This window comes from Diadema setosum, chromosome 1 (genome assembly GCF_964275005.1).
Source record: "Diadema setosum chromosome 1, eeDiaSeto1, whole genome shotgun sequence".
Lineage (NCBI taxonomy): Eukaryota > Metazoa > Echinodermata > Echinoidea > Diadematoida > Diadematidae > Diadema > Diadema setosum.
In genome coordinates this window covers 8,395,193-8,418,933 of record NC_092685.1, presented here as the reverse complement: position 1 = coordinate 8,418,933, position 23,741 = coordinate 8,395,193, and the positions used below count along the sequence as shown (strand labels likewise).

Below are 23,741 nucleotides of genomic sequence, written 5' to 3'. Positions count from 1 at the left end.
AGCCGGACGGGTTTTATCGATCACTCATTTTCACAATTCTCACACTTTGTGCGCATTTACACACAGCGGACGGGTCTGCCGGAGAAGGCGCACTGTGTATGACAATGTATTTCCACATTGTTAAATTTGAGTACTTTAATGCGAAATTACCTCATATGACCTTTTGATGGGAAGTAGCTATGGAGTTTTTCTAACAAACAAAATAAGAAATTTGGGGGAAAAAGTGGCTTTGATAGTCAGCCGAACAGGTTTTATTGATCACTCATTTTTACAATTCTCACACTTTGTGCGCATTTCTACACAGCGAACTGACCTGCCGGAGATGGCGCATTGTGTATGACAAGGTATTACATATTGTTAAATTGAAGTACTTTAATGCGAAATTACCTCATATGACCTTTTGATGGGAAGTAGATATGGATTTCTTCTTTCAAACCAAACAAGAAATTTTGGGGAAAAAGTGGCTTTGATAGTCAGCCGGAAGGGTTTTATCGATCACTCATTTTAACAATTCTCACACTTTGTGCGCATTTACACACAGCGGACGGGTCTGCCGGAGAAGGCGCACTGTCTATGACAATGTATTTCCACATTGTTAAATTTGAGTACTTTAATGCGAAATTACCTCATATGACCTTTTGATGGGAAGTAGCTATGGAGTTTTTCTAACAAACAAAATAAGAAATTTCGGGGAAAAAGTGACTTTGATAGTCAACCGAACCGGTTTTATTTATCACCCATTTTTACAATTCTCACACTTTGTGCGCATTTCTACACAGCGGACGGGCCTGCCGGAGATGGCGCATTGTGTATGACAAGGTATAACCTAATGTTAAATTTGAGTACTTTAATGCGAAATTACCTCATATGACCTTTTGATGGGAAGTAGCTATGGAGTTCTTCTAACAAACAAAATAAGACATTTTGGGGAAAAATTGGCTTTGATAGTCAGCTGGACGGGTTTTATGGATAACTTATTTTCACAATTCTCACACTTTGTGCGCATTTCTACACAGCGAACGGACCTGCCGGAGATGGCGCATTGTGTATGACAAGGTATTACATATTGTTAAATTGAAGTACTTTAATGCGAAATTACCTCATATGACCTTTTGATGGGAAGTAGATATGGATTTCTTCTTTCAAACCAAACAAGAAATTTTGGGGAAAAAGTGGCTTTGATAGTCAGCCGGACGGGTTTTATCGATCACTCATTTTCACAATTCTCACACTTTGTGCGCATTTCTACACAGCGAACGGGTCTGCCGGAGATGGCGCACTGTGTATGACAATGTATTTCCACATTGTTAAATTTGAGTACTTTAATGCGAAATTACACAGTGCGCCTTCTCCGGCAGACCCGTCCGCTGTGTGTAAATGCGCACAAAGTGTGAGAATTGTGAAAATGAGTGATCAATAAAACCCGTCCGGCTGACTATCAAAGCCACTTTTTCCCCAAAATTTCTTGTTTGGTTAGAAAGAAGAACTCCGTAGCTACTTCCCATTAAAAGGTCATATGAGGTAATTTCGCATTAAAGTACTTCAATTTAACAATATGTAATACCTTGTCATAGAGAATGCGCCATCTCCGGCAGACCCGTTCGCTGTGTAGAAATGCGCACAAAGTGTGAAAATTGTGAAAATGAGTGATCAATAAAACCCGTCCGGCTGACTATCAAAGCCATTTTTCCCGAAAATTTCTTGTTTGGTTAGAAAGAAGAACTCCATAGCTACTTCCCATTAAAAGGTAATATGAGGTAATTTCGCATTAAAGTACTTCAATTTAACAATATGTAATACCTTGACATACACAATGCGCCATCTCCGGCAGGCCCGTCCGCTGTGTAGAAATGCGCACAAAGTGTGAGAATTGTAAAAATGAGTGATCAATAAAACCCGTTCGGCTGACTATCAAAGCCACTTTTTCCCCCAAATTTCTTATTTTGTTTGTTAGAAAAACTCCATAGCTACTTCACATCAAAAGGTCATATGAGGTAATTTCGCATTAAAGTACTCAAATTTAACAATGTGGAAATACATTGTCATACACAGTGCGCCTTCTCCGGCAGACCCGTCCGCTGTGTGTAAATGCGCACAAAGTGTGAGAATTGTGAAAATGAGTGATCAATAAAACCCGTCCGGCTGACTATCAAAGCCATTTTTCCCGAAAATTTCTTGTTTGGTTTGAAAGAAGAACTCCATAGCTATTTCCCATCAAAAGGTCATATGAGGTAATTTCGCATTAAAGTACTTCAATTTAACAATATGTAATACCTTGTCATACACAATGCGCCATCTCAGGCAGGTCCGTTCGCTGTGTAGAAATGCGCACAAAGTGTGAGAATTGTGAAAATAAGTTATCCATAAAACCCGTCCGGCTGACTATCAAAGCCACTTTTTCCCCAAAATGTCTTATTTTGTTTGTTAGAAGAACTCCATAGCTACTTCCCATCAAAAGGTCATATGAGGTAATTTCGCATTAAAGTACTCAAATTTAACATTAGGTTATACCTTGTCATACACCGTGCGCCATCTCCGGCAGGTCCGTTCGCTGTGTAGAAATGCGCACAAAGTGTGAGAATTGTGAAAATAAGTTATCCATAAAACCCGTCCGGCTGACTATCAAAGCCACTTTTTCCCCCAAATGTCTTATTTTGTTTGTTAGAAGAACTCCATAGCTACTTCCCATCAAAAGGTCATATGAGGTAATTTCGCATTAAAGTACTCAAATTTAACATTAGGTTATAACTTGTCATACACCGTGCGCCATCTCCGGCAGGCCAGTTCGCTGTGTAGAAATGCGCACAAAATGTGAGAATTGTGAAAATGAGTGATCAATAAAACCCGTCCGGCTGACTATCAAAGCCACTTTTTCCCCCAAATTTCTTGTTTGGTTTGAAAGAAGAACTCCATAGCTACTTCCCATTAAAAGGTCATATAAGGTAATTTCGCATTAAAGTACTCAAATTTAACATTAGGTTATAACTTGTCATACACCGTGCGCCATCTCCGGCAGGCCAGTTCGCTGTGTAGAAATGCGCACAAAATGTGAGAATTGTGAAAATGAGTGATCAATAAAACCCGTCCGGCTGACTATCAAAGCCACTTTTTCCCCCAAATTTCTTGTTTGGTTTGAAAGAAGAACTCCATAGCTACTTCCCATTAAAAGGTCATATAAGGTAATTTCGCATTAAAGTACTTCAATTTAACAATATGTAATGCCTTGTCATATACCATGCGCCATCTCCGGCAGACCCGTGCGCTGTGAATAAAAAATGCGCACAAAATGTTAAAATTGTGAAAATGAATGAACAATAAAACCCGTCCTGATGACTATCAAAACCACTTTTTCCCCAAAATTTCTTGTTTGGTTTGAAAGAAGAACTCCATAGCTACATCCCATCAAGAGGTCATATTAGGTAATTTCGCATTAAAGTACTCAAATCTAACATTAGGTTATACCTTGTCATACACAGTGCACCTTCTCCGGCAGACCCGTCCGCTGTGTATAAATGCGCACTAAGTGTGAGAATTGTGAAAATGAGTGATCAATAAAACCCGTCCGGATGACTATCAAAGCCACTTTTTCCCCCAAATTTCTTGTTTGGTTTGAAAGAAGAACTCCATAGCTACGTCCCATCAAGAGGTGAGGTAATTTCGCATTAAAGTACTCAAATTTAACATTGTGGAACACCTTGTCATACACATTGCGCCATCTCGGCAGACCCGTCCGCTGTGTATAAATGCGCACAAAGTGTGAGAATTGTGACAATGAATGATGAATAAAACCCGTCCGGCTGACTATCAAAGCCACTTTTTTCCCAATATTACGTATTTTGTTTGTTAGAAGAACTCCATAGCTACTTCCCATCAAAAGTTCATATGAGGTAATTTCGCATTAAAGTACTCAAATTTAACAATATGGAATACCTTGTCATACACAGTGCGCCTTCTCCGGCAGACCCGTCCGCTGTGTATAAATGCGCACAAAGTGTGAGAATAGTGAAAATGAGTGATAAATAAAACCCGTCCGGCTGACTATCAAAGCCACTTTTCCCCAAAAATTTCTTGTTTTGTTTGTTAGAAGAACTCCATTGCTACTTCCCATCCAAATGTCATATGAGGTAATTTTGCATTAAGGTACTTCAATTTAACAAGATGCAATACCTTGTCATCAATATACCGTGCGCCATCTCCGGCAGGCCCGTGCGCTGTGAATAAGCGCGAACAAAATGTGGAAATTGTGAAAATTAATGAAAAATAAAACCCGTCCGGCTGACTATCAAAGCCCCTTTTCCCCAAAAATTCCTTGTTTTGTTTCTTAGAAGAACTCCATAGCTAATTCCCATCAAAAGGTCATATGAGGCAATATCGCATTCGATACTTCAATTTAACAATGTGGAATACATTGTCATATACCGTGCGCCATCTCCGGCAGGCCCGTGCGCTGTGAATAAATGCGCACAAAATGTTGAAATTGTGAAAATTAATGAACAATAAAAACCATCCGGATGACTATCAAAGCCACTTTCCCCCCACAATTTCTTGTTTGGTTTGAAAGAAGAACTCCATAGCTACTTCCCATCAAGAGGTCATATGAGGTAATTTCGCATTAAAGTACTCAAATTTAACATTATGTAATACCTTGTCATACACAGTGCGCCATCTCCGGCAGACCTTTCCGATGTGTATAATAAATGCGCACAAAGTGTGAAAATTGTGAAAATTATTGAACAATAAAAGCCGTCCGGCTGACTATCAAAGCCACTTTTTCCCCAAAATGTCTTATTTTGTTTGTTAGAAGAACTCCATAGCTACTTCCCATCAAAAGGTCATATGAGGTAATTTCGCATTAAAGTACTCAAATTTAACATTAGGTTATACCTTGTCATACACCGTGCGCCATCTCCGGCAGACCCGTTCGCTGTGTAGAAATGCGCACAAAGTGTGAGAATTGTGAAAATGAGTGATCAATAAAACCCGTCCGGCTGACTATCAAAGCCACTTTTTCCCCCAAATGTCTTATTTTGTTTGTTAGAAAAACTCCATAGCTACTTCCCATCAAAAGGTCATATGAGGTAATTTCGCATTAAAGTACTCAAATTTAACAATGTGGAAATACATTGTCATACACAGTGCGCCTTCTCCGGCAGACCCGTGCGCTGTGTGTAAATGCGCACAAAGTGTGAGAATTGTGAAAATGAGTGATCGATAAAACCCGTCCGGCTGACTATCAAAGCCACTTTTTCCCCAAAATTTCTTGTTTGGTTTGAAAGAAGAACTCCATAGCTACTTCCCATCAAAAGGTCATATGAGGTAATTTCGCATTAAAGTACTTCAATTTAACAATATGTAATACCTTGTCATACACAATGCGCCATCTCCGGCAGGTCCGTTCGCTGTGTAGAAATGCGCACAAAGTGTGAGAATTGTGAAAATAAGTTATCCATAAAACTCGTCCGGCTGACTATCAAAGCCACTTTTTCCCCCAAATGTCTTATTTTGTTTGTTAGAAGAACTCCATAGCTACTTCCCATCAAAAGGTCATATGAGGTAATTTCGCATTAAAGTACTCAAATTTAACATTAGGTTATACCTTGTCATACACCGTGCGCCATCTCCGGCAGGCCAGTTCGCTGTGTAGAAATGCGCACAAAATGTGAGAATTGTGAAAATGAGTGATTAATAAAACCCGTCCGGCTGACTATCAAAGCCACTTTTTCCCCCAAATTTCTTGTTTGGTTTGAAAGAAGAACTCCATAGCTACTTCCCATTAAAAGGTCATATAAGGTAATTTCGCATTAAAGTACTTCAATTTAACAATATGTAATGCCTTGTCATATACCATGCGCCATCTCCGGCAGACCCGTGCGCTGTGAATAAAAAATGCGCACAAAATGTTAAAATTGTGAAAATGAATGAACAATAAAACCCGTCCGGCTGACTATCAAAACCACTTTTCCCCAAAAATTTCTTGTTTTGTTTGTTAGAAGAACTCCATAGCTATTTCCCATCACTAGGTCATATGAGGTAATTTCGCATTAAAGTACTCAAATTTAACAATATGTAATACCTTGTCATAATGCCGTGCGCCATCTCCGGCAGACCCGTGCGCTTTGAATAAATGCGCACAAAAAATTGTGAAAATTAATGAACAATAAAACCCGTCCTGATGACTATCAAAGCCACTTTTTCCCCAAAATTTCTTGTTTGGTTTGAAAGAAGAACTCCATAGCTACATCCCATCAAGAGGTCATTGAGGTAATTTTACATTAAAGTACTAAAATCTAACATTAGGTTATACCTTGTTATACACAGTGCACCTTCTGCGGCAGACCCGTCCGCTGTGTATAAATGCGCACAAAGTGTGAGAATTGTGAAAATGAGTGATCAAGAAAACCCGTGCGGCTGACTATCAGAGCCAATTTTTCCCCAATGTTACGTATTTTGTTTGTTAGAAGAACTCCATAGCTACATCTCATCAAAAGTTCATATGAGGTAATTTCGCATTAAAGTACTCAAATTTAACAATATGGAATACCTTGTCATGAACACAGTGCGCCTTCTCCGGCAGACCCGTCCGCTGTGTATAAATGCGCACTAAGTGTGAAAATTGTGAAAATGAGTGATCAATAAAACCCGTCCGGCTGATTATCAAAGCCACTTTTTCCCCAAAATTTCTTGCTTGGTTTGAAAGAAGAACTCCATAGCTACTTCCCATCAAGAGGTCATATGAGGTAATTTCGCATTAAAGTACTCAAATTTAACATTATGTAATACCTTGTCATATATACAGTGCGCGATCTCCCGGAGGCTCGTGCGCTGTGTATAAATGCGGATATAATGTGGAAATTGTGAAAATTATTGAACAATTAAAGCCGTCCGACTGACTATCAAAGCCACTTTTTCCCCAAAATTTCTTATCTTGTTTTTTTAGAAGAACTCCATAGCTACTTCCCATCAAGAGCATTAAAGTACTCAAATTTAACACTATGAAATACCTTGTCATACACAATGCGCCTTCTCCGGCAGACCCGTCCGCTGTGTATAAAAATGCGCACAAAGTGTGAGAATTGTGAAAATGAGTGATCAATAAAATCCGTCCGGCTGACTATCAAAGCCACTTTTTCCCCAAAATTTCTTATTTTGTTTGTTAGAAGAACTCCATAGCTATTTCCCATCAAAAGGTCATCTGAGGTAATTTCGCATTAAAGTACTCAAATTTAACATTATCAGTGTAATATACCTTGTCATACACCGTGCACCATCTCCGGGAGGTTCGTACGCTGTGAATAAATGCGAACAAAATTTTGAATTTATTGTGAAAATATGAACAATAAAACCCGTCCGGATGACTGGGCCATTCTCCGATAAAGCGTGCAAAACTTCGATTTTCGTGTCGCCAGCATGTTCATACAGTTTAAATCGATATTTTGTCCCTCAGAAATCAGTCGGACTTGTGAAATAGATACCAATAAACCTATTGGGACGTCCGGGATAATAGAAATACGATCCGAAGTTTGATGTAACCCTAAAAACCCCATGTCGCCAGGACAGGAAGTGTTCAGACAAGTTGTTACTTGTTAACATATCATTCAGATCAAATCTTTTGTACCTCATTACATTGCCCCTCGAGTGCCTGAATGAAAAATAATATTACATAGCAATATGATGTTTTGATATTTTTCTAAGAGATAATTTATATCATGTCGCCAAATCGCATGCCGTCAGATACGTTACCCTTTTTTCAGACTCTTGAGAGAAGATCAAAGAAATGCCGCATGGCAGTGTAATTTCATGTGTTAAACAAAGTGGACCTATAACGCATACAATGCCATGGAACCATGATGTATTTATTGAATCTCTTGTTACAAAATAATTACTGATCCGAAGCCGCGGAAGCCTCATGTCGGTGCATGTTACGATAAGCTGACATCAGATGCGTTACTTAAACTTTGATTCATTTAGAGAAAAGTATGTTGTAAATAAAAACGAAGCTCAGATACTTTTGAATACTTAAGGCAATGATTAATCACACAACATAATTTTTTTTTGAGAAAATGAATATTTTAGTAGATGATAGTATAAGAGCGGTAACGGCACGTCAGATACGTTACCATCAAAAGTGTCAGATACGTTACCAATAAAATAAAAGATTATCCGCGCCGCGCTTTTGCGCGCGGATAATTTATTATTACCGGTTTACAACGGGCTCTCTTATTATGACTTGCTAAAAGGATAGTTCTAAGAGGAATTAGGAGTTTATTTGAAGAAAATAGGTTCTGAAGTGGCCGATATGTCCAATATAAAGTAAAAGAATAAGTTTCAAACAAAATGTGGTGGCTCATCTCCTTTTATTTGGACATCTTTCTTGTACTTTATTTTGGACATCTCAGTCACTTCGGGGCCGTTTTCATGAAGTAAATACTTAATTCTTCATAGAGTTATATGCTGTAAAGTATGTCGTGTAAGTGGATTTCGATTATCTTGCAAAAGGTTAAAACCTATACTCATCTAAACCAGAAATACTATCACTTATTGTGGCATTTACAAAAAGTGCCATCAGACATGTTACAAATTCATTTTCTTTCTGCTTTGTTGTGTTTGTGTGTGTGCCTGTGTGCGTGTTTTGTTCCACAATAACATAGAAAGACTTTAGAGGCTGAGTTTTGGTACCCACTTTTTTTTTTTCAACTTCACAGCAAACGCAACTACATGAACGGTCTATCTTTCATTATAACCTTTCATTATAACGTTGCATCTTATTTACATAAAATGGGGTTAGTATTATGGTTAAAGTCAAGATCACTCCCTTCATTGCAGGTTTATGTTCTGAAAATATCGATAGGATTTGATGTCTAATAATTTCTAACGTTTTGCATAAGGTTTTTGAATCATGTTTGAGTGATCGGGGTTTTATTGGTAGTATATTATGTCAAAATACTTTGTCAGATACGTTACCATCGCTTATTGGTTCTTCAGACCTAATTTATTACAGACATGAACAAAGGAATTTGAATTTATATTTATCACTTGCTTATATCTTTTCCAATTTCATTCTTACCGTCTTCCGTGTATCAACAAAATTTCGGAACTATATCAGAAAAGAAGCATTGTGGAATTGTGCCTGCTTGACTCGTATTTCACGTACATCTCAAAGTTTTATTGAAGAATGATCTAATCTTCTATCGATGACGAGAACATTCTTTACGTTTAGAAGTGCGGTGTTTTAACGAAAATAATCATATTGTGATGTTATATGTGTTGGGTTTAAAATTGTATACTAACGGAACGTCTGATGCGTCAGATACGTTACCACAAACCGTTCTTCTTTCGATCCGAAATGTATTTAATCTGACAGAGATGTTACCTGGCATTTGCTAATTATGAGAGGTATAAAGTTGCATACATAATCAATGAGATTATTGTTGTAATTCAAATGCAGGTAAAAAGTTAGATTAGGGCAACATATTTCAAGCCGAAATATGTACATGTTCTTGATTTTTATTTAGCCTTCATTTTATAAATTACGATCATTCTTATTACAGATTTTACTGTTATTTAGATCAAAGCTGACTCCAAAATGTTTCCACGATACTTGTAGATGTTTAAGCTTGTAGTTTTACATTATCATTGCCATTTTAAAGCAAGAAATAAGCAGACAATCAACAGTTTTGTAAGATGCTACCTCTGGTAACGTATCTGATATTTGGTTTTAGTATGCCAAAAAAGGACTCTACGTTTGGAAATGTTTCTAGGAAATGTATGGGCTCTCAAAAATCACCCATTGATTGTTTTGTATTCCTAAGGGATTGAAGTTTCTGAAATGATGAAAAATAAATGAAATCTCTGATGTTGATTTTTTTGTCATTTCTACAACGGTAATTGCACGCTTTATCGGAGAATGGCCCGACTATCAAAGCCACTTTTCCCCCAAATTTCTTATTTTGCTTGTTAGAAGAACCCCATGTCATACACAGTGCGCCTTCTCCGGCAGACCCGTCAGCTTTGTATAAATGCGCACAAAGTGTGAAAATTGTGAAAATGAGTGATCAATAAAACCGGTCCGGCTGACTATCAAAGCCACTTTTTCCCCAAATTTCTTGTTTGGTTTGTTAGAAGAACTCCATAGCTACTTCCCATCGAGAGGTCATATAATACCTTAATATGAGCTATCTACAGTTCTGTAAGAGCTCTACTGCACTGGACGCCCTCTTATGACAAGTATTGCACATTAATCTAATTTACCTGTCCATCACTAATTCTTGTCAAATTGGCAACGCAGTAAATTGACTCCGTTAACGCGTAGCTAATTTCATCACAATTTTCCGGCCCGGCTAGGATCAATGCAGTTTTTGCCTCCCATTTAATAATAAGCCCTCTCATGTCGCTGCTTTGTTTGTTTTGTTCTCTCTTGTGTCTGCTTCCACCATCTGTCAGCAAGCTGATTGGCCTTCTGATTGGCACCCGCATCCTGGAGGATGCCAGGGAGATCACAGGCAGCATCAAGCACTCCCTCCACGTGCCAACTGTTGCTAGGCGACAGACATCGGGACTGATCAATGTGCCAGGCTATGGCATGCCAACTGCAAGGAGGTGATTTTTTTTTCTTTCAATTTTTCTCTTTGCCGTGAGCCTTTTCTTGTATAATACCAACTGTTATTTCATTCTGTTCAGCTTAATGATTTCTCAGCTATCTCCTTTCTTTCTTTAAAACAACAACAACTATCATGTGTAATGTCTGCTGTAATATTGCCATGTGTTTAATGGTTTTTATGCTTACTTTCTACATGTAAAATGATATTTCTAATATTCGGTGAAGTAATATTGTAACGATCATGCTAAATGTGAATACTTTCTTAATTTACATGGAAATATTTGTCCTTGTAGCTATAAAAATAACAATATTTTCTATTGCTTTTATGGTTTGTTTCAAATATGTCCTTTCCTTTTTATTTGGCAGGATCAATGATCTATTTATCCATCTGGGTCTAATCAAGTTATTAAGTACCATGTGCACCTTGTGCCATTATTTGTTTACTGTCATATGTAAAATAGTGATTTTTAATTTTTTTTAGAACCAAAGATGTTGTACAGAATTCAATCTACATTATTGCTTAAGATTCCATTTCTACAAGCAACAGACCAAAGCTATTATGCAGTAAATAAAAACAGATATAACATGTGGTGACTCATGTTGTGCTATTACGCATTCAAGTATGCTATTCAGGGGACTTGGGAAAAAAAGAATGTGCTGACAGTTTATGACTTATAAGTGATTTATTCTCTCTAGAGATTTGTATTCTGTGTGTCTGACTTGTGACAGGGACATCGGTTTCTGGCAGTATCTCACTTCACAGTATTTTTCAAACAACAATGCCATGTAGGTCTGGAAAACAGTCAGGACTTGTTCTCCACAAATCCTCTGCCTTTGTTCACTATTCATTTACTCTTCATCCTGCCATATGACAAATTGTATATACACTTGTAAGTGCATTTATTTGTGCCACAGTCAAGCATTCACATCACTAGTCTCTCATGAGGGTTAGCATCTGCTTCACTGAGTCACCCGTATATATTCTTTTTCCAAGTGCACCGAGTTTTAATTCTTTTTGTTCCAGTGTATTTCATCAAAGAGCACTTTACCCTGAAAAAAAAGAAGAGATTTGCAAGTATCTATACTGTATACGCTGTTATTTTCGCGAGGGTTTAATTTTCGCAAATTTTGCGAATTGCAGTTGGATCACGAATTTAACAACATGCAAAATTGTCTCCTTGCGCTTTGTTAGTAGAGCATTAACGTAAGCGTCCGCGTCGATTCGCAAAAACAACATCTCGCGAAAATGTCTATGACCTCATCATTCGCGAAAATATCTGTACGCAAAAATAACGGCGTATACAGTAAAAGGAACCTTCAATACATTTTTTACCTTTGAGTTGATCAGACCATGGCAACATCAATCAAATGTATATCTCAAAAGGATTACCATACATGGATTACTGCTGCATTATCCATCGTAATATTTTGATGAATGAAAATATTAGACAACATTTGTTTGTAGCTCCATGTTTAGATATTGCATTTTAGTGAGTTTTGGTGAAAACTCCCAAATTTTGATGAACAGATGTGAAAGATACAGTATGTTCCTGCAGTTCCATGGCAGATATTATTGGATGCACCATGGGGTTTTGCAGAAAGTTGAAATATTTTAGCATTTTTCTGAAGATTATGATATACTTAAAGCAATTTTGTTTCAGATTTCAGTTTGGGAAGCCATGTTCCATGCTTCACAATCCTTTCAGTCAATGCCATTTTGGTCCATTGGTTTATACATTCACTTCATTTTTATTATTGATTTATTTGTCACGAAATAAATACATAGCAGCTCAGCACATCATTAACGCTGACAGTGAATTAAAAATGGCAGTTTCAGCAATAGTGCTTTCATTGAATCAAGCATATCAAATACTTAACTGCGATATCTGCCACATATTTTCCATTCTTTTATGTTCTATGCAGAGCAAAATTTTATTTATCAGAATGATCCTTGAAAGAAAATTCACCACAGATTTCATTAACATACAACCATTGTTGTCGCAACAACAACCTCCACCAAATATAGTTTCATGCCACATTTCATTGATAACCCAAAAGGTTGAGAATAAATGCTACAGAAAGGAATATGACCACTTAACATTAACATGCTACTACAGTTGCTGTATAATTTGTTTGCTTATTTTGCACTCAACTTCAGCTCAGCTCAGGATACATCTCATGGTGACATGCAATGTAGTTTTGGATCTATGTAAAATAAAATGTCTGCAAGGTGACCAAAAGATGACAGAAAGGCACAAAGTACTGATGTTGTAACTCTGGAAGATGCAATATTTCACCTCAGAAACTTTTCTCTTCTTCTTTCTTATCTAAACATATGAAAGGAAAAAGATGATTTTTTTTTTTTTATTATAGCAATCAGAAATGAGCACAACCTCCCCCACCCCCCCGAAAAAAAAACACCCACAAACAATCAACAAACTAAAGGCAGAATGTTCTCGCAGTACACATACCCTGTCAACAATACATTCTGGTATCCCTTCCAAATCCAGTCAATCTAATGAAGGTGTTTTATAATGTCAAATAGTCAGTTGTAGATTTAGTTGGATGTGGCAGCACTAATAAATGCACCATCAAGGTCACTGCAAGTATGAAAAATGTTAACATACCAGGTTAAAACACACTTACTTCAAAAACACATATTTTACAGTGCTAATGTAATAGAATACACTTTTTTTACATAACAGGGTGACAAGAGTGTTTGGTGTCTCCTTATGTTAGATGATATTAGTCATGACATTAAATGAGTCACTTTTTAAAGTTAATGTCAATTAAAAAAAAAAAAGAAATGCAGACAAGCCTAGTGTTTGGCATTGAATCTAATTGTATGCTGCATGTTTATCCCACAGAAACATATTCAATGTAAAACTGAATACTTGTACAGTTTGAGTAGATGTCCTCTGACACAGGTGTGAATTTAAAAGATGGCCAGTCCTTTTATGTGTGTTAGGTTTGTCACCGTATGGTGTTGTCTCTAAGAATGAAAGGATCATTCAGTCCCCCATTGATCTGTCCTGTATTTGGAGGGGAGTGATGAATCTAATACTGGTGATAAATGTGTAAACAAAAACAAAAAAACAAAAAGCAAAAAGAAAAGAAAGATTTGTTTTCCTTCATTGAATGGTGCTGTATAGTATCAAATTCATTCATTTCAAATCATGTATGGCTGCTTTGTTGGGATTTGCATAGCTGCTTTTTATCTAGTATGTACTGTTATCAGCCAAGATATGTGTAGCCCTACTACACCAAGCAATATGTAGCTCCCACATGACATTGATTGGGTAGGTAGAATAATCAATCAGATTAACCCTGCTTTTAGCATACTTGTCACTCCATTAACCGTAGGCTTGTAAAGAGAGACCATTGATTTGTTCCAATCAAAAACAGAGGGGAAGCCCTATTCCCTATTTGCATAGATCACTTCTCCCAGCAGGTATCTCACGGTTATACCTAATTATTGGTGCACATTGTATTACATGCAAATAGTCACAATGTGTAGAATTTCATATCATTATCTTTGTGTGGGAAGGTGATGGGAACTTTCATCAGTAATTGTATTTGGGAATGGTAGTAAAACTAGCAATTGTGGCACAGTGCTCTTTATATTTTTCTCACTTTAGTACTTTCTTTCAAGGGTAGTGTGACATATGATCATAGCAAATATGATTCTTTTTAAAAATAATGTTAATCTGTCTATTTTTTTTTCTGTTTGTATGATGTATTTCATTTTGAATTTCTCAACCTCAGCATCATCTGTATATTTCTTTTTGTGTGATACTTTACAGATGTATATATTTTTGTTATATCTATGTAAAATATTGACAACAAGAGCTGTATAAAAATCAACATGTTCCAATGAAACGAACCTCTTCCATTCGATTTGACAAAACATGTGAAAAGTGTATTCATCTGTGGCATCATGTAGATGGGCATAATAATGAAGATCCAAATCACAGTGATAATACACAAGTGACTGTACATATATATTGTGCAACACTTAGGTACTGGGAACACTATAGTGTTATCCTTTGTAGACTGATAGATTCATGATGCATTTACTCCAGTAGTCACCAAAGACTACTTCACTAATTTGAAAGTGTACAGTCATGTAAAGGGACAAATGGGTGAAATGAAAAACTCATCATCAGACACAATGGCTTTCCTTTTCATTGGGACACATTTCTGAATTGGTCAGTTTCCTGAAATTTATTCTTCAATAAAACAACAAACAAAATTAAGTATATTGTACACAAATGGTTTTCTGCCCTTTTATTTTATTCTGTTTCTTCTTCTTTCTTTCTTTCTTTTTTTTTTTTTTTTTTGGGGGGGGGGGGGAAATAGGGGAAGGGTTAGAGGGAACCATAGTTTAACTTACAGCCTTAACAGCTCTCTCAAGATTTCACTATACCCCTGGTGTCAGCTGTACTCATAGCACAGACTTGGGATTACATTCCATCAACCAGTGGTTTAAACCATACCACGATATGCTATCAAGCAGTTCTCTTTGTACCAGTACTATTTGATGGAATTGATCATCTTTCTCGGCAGAGATACTGTGTCGGCATTTGGCATTGACTTCCTGAAGCAGGGTGGCAAGGAGGGGGGTAACAAGGAGTACAAGCTGAGGATGCGGAGGAAGCGGCGAAATCTCACCCCATCCTCCAGCTTCGACTTTGACGAGGAGCTCTCCATGGACAACATGCCTCCAAACACTCCCTCGGAGGCCTCGGACAGTTCCTTTGATTCCGGAGCTGTGACTAAGGTGAGAGGACCCCCAGTGCTGGAATTGAATCCTGTGGATGGTTTGGTGAATAAGGTTTGATTAGTGTGGTGTATTATCTCTCTCTGTTACATAATACTGATGAAACTCTTATTGGGAAACACTTTGTATGCCACTTTTTTCCCTGTAATGTGACATCACATTTGTGTTTATTTCTAATCATTACACATAAGTTATACCATAGTAATCTAGATACTGTGCAGGTTGTATCATTGATATGAGTGAAAAATTACCGGATGGAAATCATCTTGAGTGTATATTAACCTTGTCAATCTCTGAGCACTCTTCTGGTTAACCCCAAATTTAATCAACAAAATGAGTTTTTATACTGAAATGTATTTGTAAATACATTGTATATATATATTTTTTAAGATGATGTTTTCAGTATAAATGTGCCTGAACTGCTGTTCACAAATACACTTTCTGTCAGTTTTCTTTTTTAAATAAGATACATTTTACAGCCATTGTGGCGCATAATGGTGAATTATGGTTGATAAGATTGGACAATCACATGTACGGCAGAGTAATGATGGCTTTTTCACTGCTTCTCAATATTCATCCATAATTCTCATTCCCTGGGCAACAGTGACCGAGATACATACCTGTTTATGGATCTACCATGTGTTTGGCACATTTCCTTCAAGAGTCTGACATCTGCTTACATATTGTTTCTTGTCCATGCTGATAGGAGTTCCCAGTCTCAGTAGTTGAGCTCATCCATAGGCCATCAGCCCCCTCACTATCTGACATATTATTCCACTGTACTCTCACTCTACATTCCACTTCACTTCTTTCTTTGCAGACGGAGTTTCCCATGCCAGATGTGAGCAATGGCCGTCGGGACAGTACTGTCTTCCCTAGGTGGGTGTTCCAAGGCATGGGTGGATGGATTTCTTTTCCTCTATATCGAAAGCAGAGAACTCAATCCATCGAAGAGATGGTGGGGGTTGGGAGGGGGGAGGGGGTGGGGGAGGAGGTGAGGATGGGGGTACAATGTAGTGTGGGCATTTGACCTAGATGAGATGCACCTTGGTTTCCTGTATCTGTATAGGGAGAGAATTGGGAGGTAGAATTTTAAGTGCATACTGAGATAAATTGCTGTGTGTGAAAATTTCTTGTCTCTTTTTCACAGAGGGTGCAATCCAAAATTAATGTGACATTATGTCAATTATGCTAAGTGAACACATGTACCCAAGTTTTGCTGCTAGAGCAATGGGTGTCCGAAAATGAAATAATGATCTCAATGATAATCATAATGTGTGTCCACAAAGTGCTCAGAACTGTTGTTTGTTGTTGTTGTTAGAGAGAGAGAGAGTGTGTGTGTGTAGAATATGGCATGCATCCCATGACTTAGGTCAGACCTTAATCCTTGTTACATTCAATAGCCATATTAATCTACTGTAAAACGATGAATGTTAGCGTGCATTTTAAAATAATTTCACGAATTTCGCGAGTGCCAAAATTTGCAAAATTAAAATGCACGTAAAATTTTTTGCCTACGTAATGTGCATTGGATGCCAGTGGCAATTCGCAAAAATTTCGTGCTGCGAGAGAGGTTGTCAGCTCCAATTTGCAAAATTTTCATGCCGCGAATATATCGTGTTTTACGGTATTCCTCCATTCTATAATGCAGGGTTTGAAATTGATGCTGTCGCTACTTTATTAACAGGACATATATACATAGATACCAATGTATGTATGCAGACATTTTTTTTCCACCATCTCTGGCTTTCGTCTTTGTCTGTAGTGTCTTCCTGTCCGAGCTGACCCCAGGTCAGAACAGCAACAAGGAGGAGGAAGAGGAGGATGTGGTATATGAACCCCAGATGAGTCGTTTCAAGCAGACCGTTCTGGTGAGGTCATAGGACTTGTCAAGTGCTTGATCGTGTAACTGGTGGCTCTTCATCATGTTGTTAATGTACTGTTGTAGCTTTTAAGGAATTATGATGCCGATACAGACATCAATTATGTAATGTTCTTCTGACATTTTCCAAAGTTTGTAAGACACAGAGGGGGAAATGTGTTGCTTGATTATAGTCAGATGAAGTGCTACCCTTGAAAGAAACAAGCATCACTTTCATTGCACATACGAGAGAGAAAATTTTTCTTCAAGGCAGTATGACATATTCCATAGTTGGCTCATGTTTGTGGGCATTTGATATCTTGTGTCAAATTTTGCCAATCAAGGAAAGTGTGTGCATTGTGAAAAATTTAGTTAATGATATGGCATAATGTGGTCATTTGTCTTTAAATAAAATTCAAAGGATGTCATACAAGTGCTAGTATACATGTTTTTTTTTAAGTGATTTTGTTGTCAAGATGCATGTTTGACCATCTGCCAAATTTACACAAACTAAAAAGATAATGTATGATCAACAGAGATGCTCTTCTGTACAAGTGAATTATTTGCATGATCGATACCTTGTATTTCAGTGCCTGTTGATATATTGAATATATGGGCATTATTCCATGATGACTAAATGTCATGACTGGTTGTTGGGTTGGTTTTTTTTTCCCACTGGTATCGCATCACATAAAAATGTCCCCACCATGAAAATATACCAGGTCTGCAGTGTTGAAATGATGCTCTGTGAACAGAAATGCACTAATCCATTCATATGTACAGCAAATCATGCAAATACAAATCCTGTCAGTGATGTCTGGATCGTGGAGAGCCTTCAACTACACAAAATACCATCCTCTGCCTTCCTTTCTACAGAGTCTGTTTGCCAGGAACTTCTACAACATCAAGTACATTGCCCTGGCCCTGGTCTTCTGCATTAACTTCCTGCTTCTCTTCTTCAGGGTGAGAGAGATGGGTGGTGGTCAGTCTCAAATCAAAATCAAATTGTGTCGTCTACACTCTACCATGCCATCATATCACACGTTTGGAAGGCATTTGATCTCCTCCTTTTTTTAAAGCATGCCCAGAGGTACCCTTTGGTACACTTGGCACATGCAAACTTTCATAAAAGCTTGTTAGGTGCTCATGAGAAAAGCAGGGAAATTACAGTGTATGTGGGATTCCATTAAATACTCAGTACTTGTTACTCGTTACTTGTTACACCATGCCAGATAGTGGACTTGTTTGTTGAGTTTTGCGCATGAATGATTAATTACCTGCCATTGTTAGACAGTACTACTTCATGTGTCTAAGTGAGAGAAATGCTGTTCCTTGTTCAGAAGGTCAAGTTGGAAACAAATTCCATAAGATGTTTTAGTCACATTATTCAGTCACCTCCTGCAAGACAGGCTTCTGGTACAGTCTGGCCTGAATGCATCCGTAGAGACAGGGTAGTGCTGAACCTCAGAGCTCACCAACTCACATCAGTCAGTTTTGCATAGGGGATAATATTGTTGGATCAGTAGCCTAATGTCAGATTAGGTTATAAATTCCTTTACATGTGACTCTGGTCATAGCTCAGTACACTTTGTACTTAGACTCTCACACTCAGCATATTGAGCAAGATTATCAGATACTTCATGTCATTTAGTAACTGAGAAATTTATCCATTTCAGTCATTTCAGAATTGATAATTCTGTGCCATTTAGTTCAGATATTTTTCATTCTTTTATGATGTGTAATTTTGATGATGAATTCCAGGAGTAGATGTACACACATACATACACACACACAAAAAAAAACCATGACTGAGAGCTTGAACAGAGAGAAAAGTGAATAAACCAGTAATGATACCTAATGTATATGTATATCAGACATATAAAGCTTTACATCAACAGGAATCTGATAGTCGTTTCAACCGTATCAGGGCAATTACCCCCCGAGGGCAATAACCCTGCAGCTAAATATTGGTTAGTGATAAGGTTAGAGTAAAGATTAGGGTTAGGGTAAGGTTTAGGGTTAGAGTTTGGGTTAGGGTTAGGATTAGGTTCTGGATTAGGATTAGGATTAGGAATAGGGTTAGGGTCAGGGGAAGGGTCCAGGGTAATTGCCCAGGGGGTAATTGCCCTAGGCCCATTTCAACACAACATGACTATTCATTGTCATCTTACTTCATTCTGCTACAATCTGCACAGGTCTCATCAGACCTTGGCGAATTCGACATGGACTCCGCGGTGGTCGACCTCCCAGAGGACTTCCTTGACAACTCCTCTGCCGTCAATGACCAGGGTGGTGGTGGTGCGGAGGATGAGGAGACGGCAGAACACATTCTCATCAATCAGCAGTTCATGTACTTGGTGCCTTTCCTGAGAGTGTTGGCCATTCTACACACGCTGGTCTCCATCTCTATGCTCATTGCATATTGCGCCCTCAAGGTTAGTCTTACTTTTGATCCTTCTCTGCAGTGCCCATCTTCAGATACATAATTGAAAGTTTTGTCATCGTGCAAGAGCAGGTCCATTTATATACAGCCTAATTAAAAAAGTGTCCACAAAATGTATAAAACAGATATTGGATTGCTCATTTGAGAGTTGTTTTTCTTGTTAGATTCAGTTGTCAAACATTGAATGGTGTGATCCTTCAGATGTGAATTATTGTGCATTCCATGTGTATGTGGTCGCAGGTCCCATTGTGCCTCTTCAAGAGAGAAAAGGAGATAGCCCGTAAGCTTGAGTTTGATGGTCAGTGGATCAACGAGCAGCCAACCAGGGATGACATCAAGGGTCAGTGGGACACTCTGGCCATTAGCACAAGGTGAGATATCTGGCCTGCTCTCACTCGTCACAGAGAGAGGAGAGATGGAGATTACTGTATACGCCGAATATTTTGCGAGGTTTTCATTTTTATGAATTACGCGAGTCAGGTGCTATTCGTGAAAATAATGACTCTGATCTCGATATGAATGTGATGCACATGTATGTATTTCTTCTTTCAGTACAGTACTCCATGATCGCAAATTTATCCACTCACGAAATCGTCTGGAAATCCAGATTCAAGAAAATTTAGACTGGCTAAATCTATGGCGTATTCAGTTATCTTCTGCTAATATCAACTTTGACTTTTGGCAAATCTGCCTGCTTATTGTCTAGAACTTACAGAGGTGCTTAGGAGCTTAATATTGTACATGCCCTATATATTTTGCATATAAATGCAATATTTTGTTAATCAAGAGCGAAGGGATTTAATTCATAATTGGAAATCATAGCGACAGAATGAGATATACTTTTCAAGAAGCAGAGTTTGAGTGAGATTTCTAACTCTGGTGACTGTTTGTGTTGCATTTGTGTAGTAGGAGGCAGTAAATTGTTGTGTTTTAAATTTCCTGAATATCAGGTGATGTGCAAAATTGGCAAAAAAATAAATAAATAAATAAAACCACTGTGAAGAACATACATGCAGTACACAGAATACCTTTTGTTGTATTGCACAGACACACATAGGAAACAGCATACAGTGACAGTGCAGAATCTGAATTTCCTTGTCTGCCACTGTTACTGAGTGGGAAGATGTGTCAGAATGGATTCCCTAGGTCTGCTCATGAAAGGAGTCAGGCATTGCTATCATGTGTGCCATAACTATTAGTATGATGCATAGATGGGCTTGGTACAATGCTATAAAAGCAGCATGCAGAAGTATGTTTCATACATGTATGTACTAATCCACTTTGAATGGTTGGAGGTTGTGAAAAGGCTTTACTAAATGTGCACACAAATTTTGTTTTTCAGATATTATTCTTATGTCGACTCATCTACATGTATCATATAGATAGCTTGTTGCACATCAATTAAAGATAAAATTTCATAAATTTTATATGAGTCAATTCCAAAACGCATTTCAAAATGACACTGCTTATTTCCTAGAGTAGAGTATGATTTTATAGGATTTGATAGAGCGTATTTCACAGGTACCTGTATGTGCAGACACACTTTGGATAGTTGAATCAGTCAACTTATATTAAAGGAAATAAGAGTCACATGGGTTATGTTGATGAGGGACATTAGAATCACATTTTCCCAGGAAAGCTAGATGTAATCTCAGTTTCAGTTGGCATGCTAAATCCCTGTGTGCTGGAAGAAGGTAGAATGGAGACTTCATACAATGCATTACAGTCTCAAAGTAAGTGCCACATATGCTTCTGTATTATGTTTGGCTCTTGGAGTCACTTCTCACTTTCACTTTCAATTCTTAGCTCATTTCCTGGCTACTACTGGGACAAATTTGTGAAAAAGAAGGTAAGTTGTGGCAAAGCCTATTAATTTTTTTCCTACCCACTCTATATGTCGTGTGTAAAACATGTACATGGCCAATTATTGTGTATTCATTCCTCAGTTTGTTATCAAATCGTACAGTAAGTCCATATGTGTAAAATGGCCATAAGCATTAGAATGTAACTGTTACCTCTTCAGTGACATAAGGTAGTTCATGATAAAAACTGAACTGAACTGAACTGAATAAGGTAGTTCATAATGATTAATCATTCACAGGAAATACATGTAAAGAAAGTAGAGAAGCATACTTCTGGTTTAGATGTTACATGGCTCAAGTGACATTTTCAATGGAACACACTTGTAGCTGTGTGATGTTTCTGCTGTAAGGAAACCTAGCTAAGCACCATAGAACCCAAAGGGATATGATAAAGTCAATTTACCCATTTAGGATGAACTAATGTTGCTATAGCACACATTTCCCATAGACACTTGTCCAAGTATACTCTGGACTAGACTTCAACAGGTTAACATTCATCTCAATTAGGCCGAGTGGTATCGATTGATGGCAGTATTTCTGTAATAAAGAGATGTGGCATGTTCATGGCAAGTAGCACTACCCTTGAAATGTACCCCAAGAGAACCAGTGGGGAAGGTTACAAGAGAGTCCTGATGGCCAGCTAATCCTCCAATCCTTGCTGTCTCCTCCCTGGTTATCTGCAGGTGCTGAAGAAGTACGAGGATGCGGTAGGAGAAGAGAAGCTATGCCAGCTGCTTGGGATGGAGATGGGAGAGAACCCCATGGCTGGGCCACCGACTGATAGCCCCAACCAGGGCTTCCTGGCTGCCTTGTAAGTTCTATGCTTGACTCATATCCTGCTTCAACCTTTCTTTTTTTTTTAAGATGATGATAATAATTATAATAATAATAGGTATCATTTATAATATGAAAATACACAGTTGTGTGATATTAGCACTGTATTTTCAGGAAGATATGTAGTTGTTATAATTTTTCTGAAGTGTTCAAATCTTATTTATTGCCACTATGAAGACTTCATAGTTCTTGAATCATAAGCAATAACTACACAATGTATGTGTATGTTTGTAAGTGCTTCAAGTAAACTACTGTGCCAGTAAATACTGTTTTTGCTCATGAGAAGTGCATTGACCATTACTCTCCTTCGAGGACGAGTATTGGTCAACCAGTTCCTTATACAGTATTCATCGCATAATCGGGACAGGTTGGGAGTAGCAAACATGGCCCCTTTAAGCGGGGTGCCCGATTTCGCGATGAGCACTCACCATACACTAACGGCATACGACATGTACATTATGTAGTGCACATACACACACACACACACACACACACACATGCATACTGACGTACTGTACATGTACATGAATACACAACCACGCTACCCCTCGGCGCGACCCTCTAGCTGTCCCTGCATTCTCGCAATGATGTAGAGTAATCGCAACCGGGTTCTTCTTCTGTCACCTCTCTTCGAACACAAAATATGTGGATTAACATTCTTGGACACGTAGGGCGTTCTGTATAAATACATATCCACAACCATGGGACATGATTACCCAGAACTGATGTGGGAACGTCAATGAAAAGTCCTTCAATCATTCAATCATCACGGCTTGATTGTTTACTTGCCGCGATCACTGCACTGTACATGTGTTGTAGCGATCTAGCTCGCCATATATACACATGTACAGAAAAGCGAAGGCGGGCAGCGAGCTGAAATGTACGTGTACTGGATGGACGGAGGTCAAAACACACCAGTCCGAAGCTTGCTTTGTAAGTTTGATGTAAACGACAACTGATAGGGAATCTTTGAAATATTGTGGTATTTTGGTAGATTTTTTGTGTAAAATATCAACAAAATCAAAGATCGCTTGAAGAAAAATTGTCCCGTTTATCAGAGGTCCCCGCCCGATTATCCAGTGAAAATAACGTGCATTGGAAATGTTTCTGGGAAGCGTATGTCATTTAAGCGAGGTTCCCGATTATCAGATGCCCGATTATGCGATGAATACTGTACTTCATTGTCTACACTTTGAATCAGTTGTATATGTTGTGATAGAGATTGCACATTATTGATTAGGATAGTAAGAACAATTACAAAAGAAAATAAACCACAGTCCTGTCTTGATTCTTAGGGAATGACAATGTTCAAATACAAAATTGGCAGGGCCCAAACTGCTTGTTTATCTTCTATGAAAGAGAAC

At 38.1% G+C, this 23,741-nt stretch overlaps 1 protein-coding gene across 1 annotated transcript in view; it reads left to right on the top strand.

The window, feature by feature from the left end:
- The window catches only part of LOC140235243 (ryanodine receptor 2-like), a 125,646-nt gene that overhangs the window by 94,249 nt on the left and 7,656 nt on the right, over positions 1–23,741 (top strand). Inside the window, exons 47-55 of the mRNA XM_072315278.1 lie at positions 10,441–10,596; positions 15,164–15,377; positions 16,198–16,256; positions 17,143–17,248; positions 18,115–18,201; positions 19,434–19,673; positions 19,922–20,052; positions 21,488–21,530; positions 22,227–22,354. Of these exons, the coding sequence (XP_072171379.1) occupies positions 10,441–10,596; positions 15,164–15,377; positions 16,198–16,256; positions 17,143–17,248; positions 18,115–18,201; positions 19,434–19,673; positions 19,922–20,052; positions 21,488–21,530; positions 22,227–22,354 (1,164 nt within the window). The remainder of the gene's footprint in view (positions 1–10,440; positions 10,597–15,163; positions 15,378–16,197; positions 16,257–17,142; positions 17,249–18,114; positions 18,202–19,433; positions 19,674–19,921; positions 20,053–21,487; positions 21,531–22,226; positions 22,355–23,741) is intronic.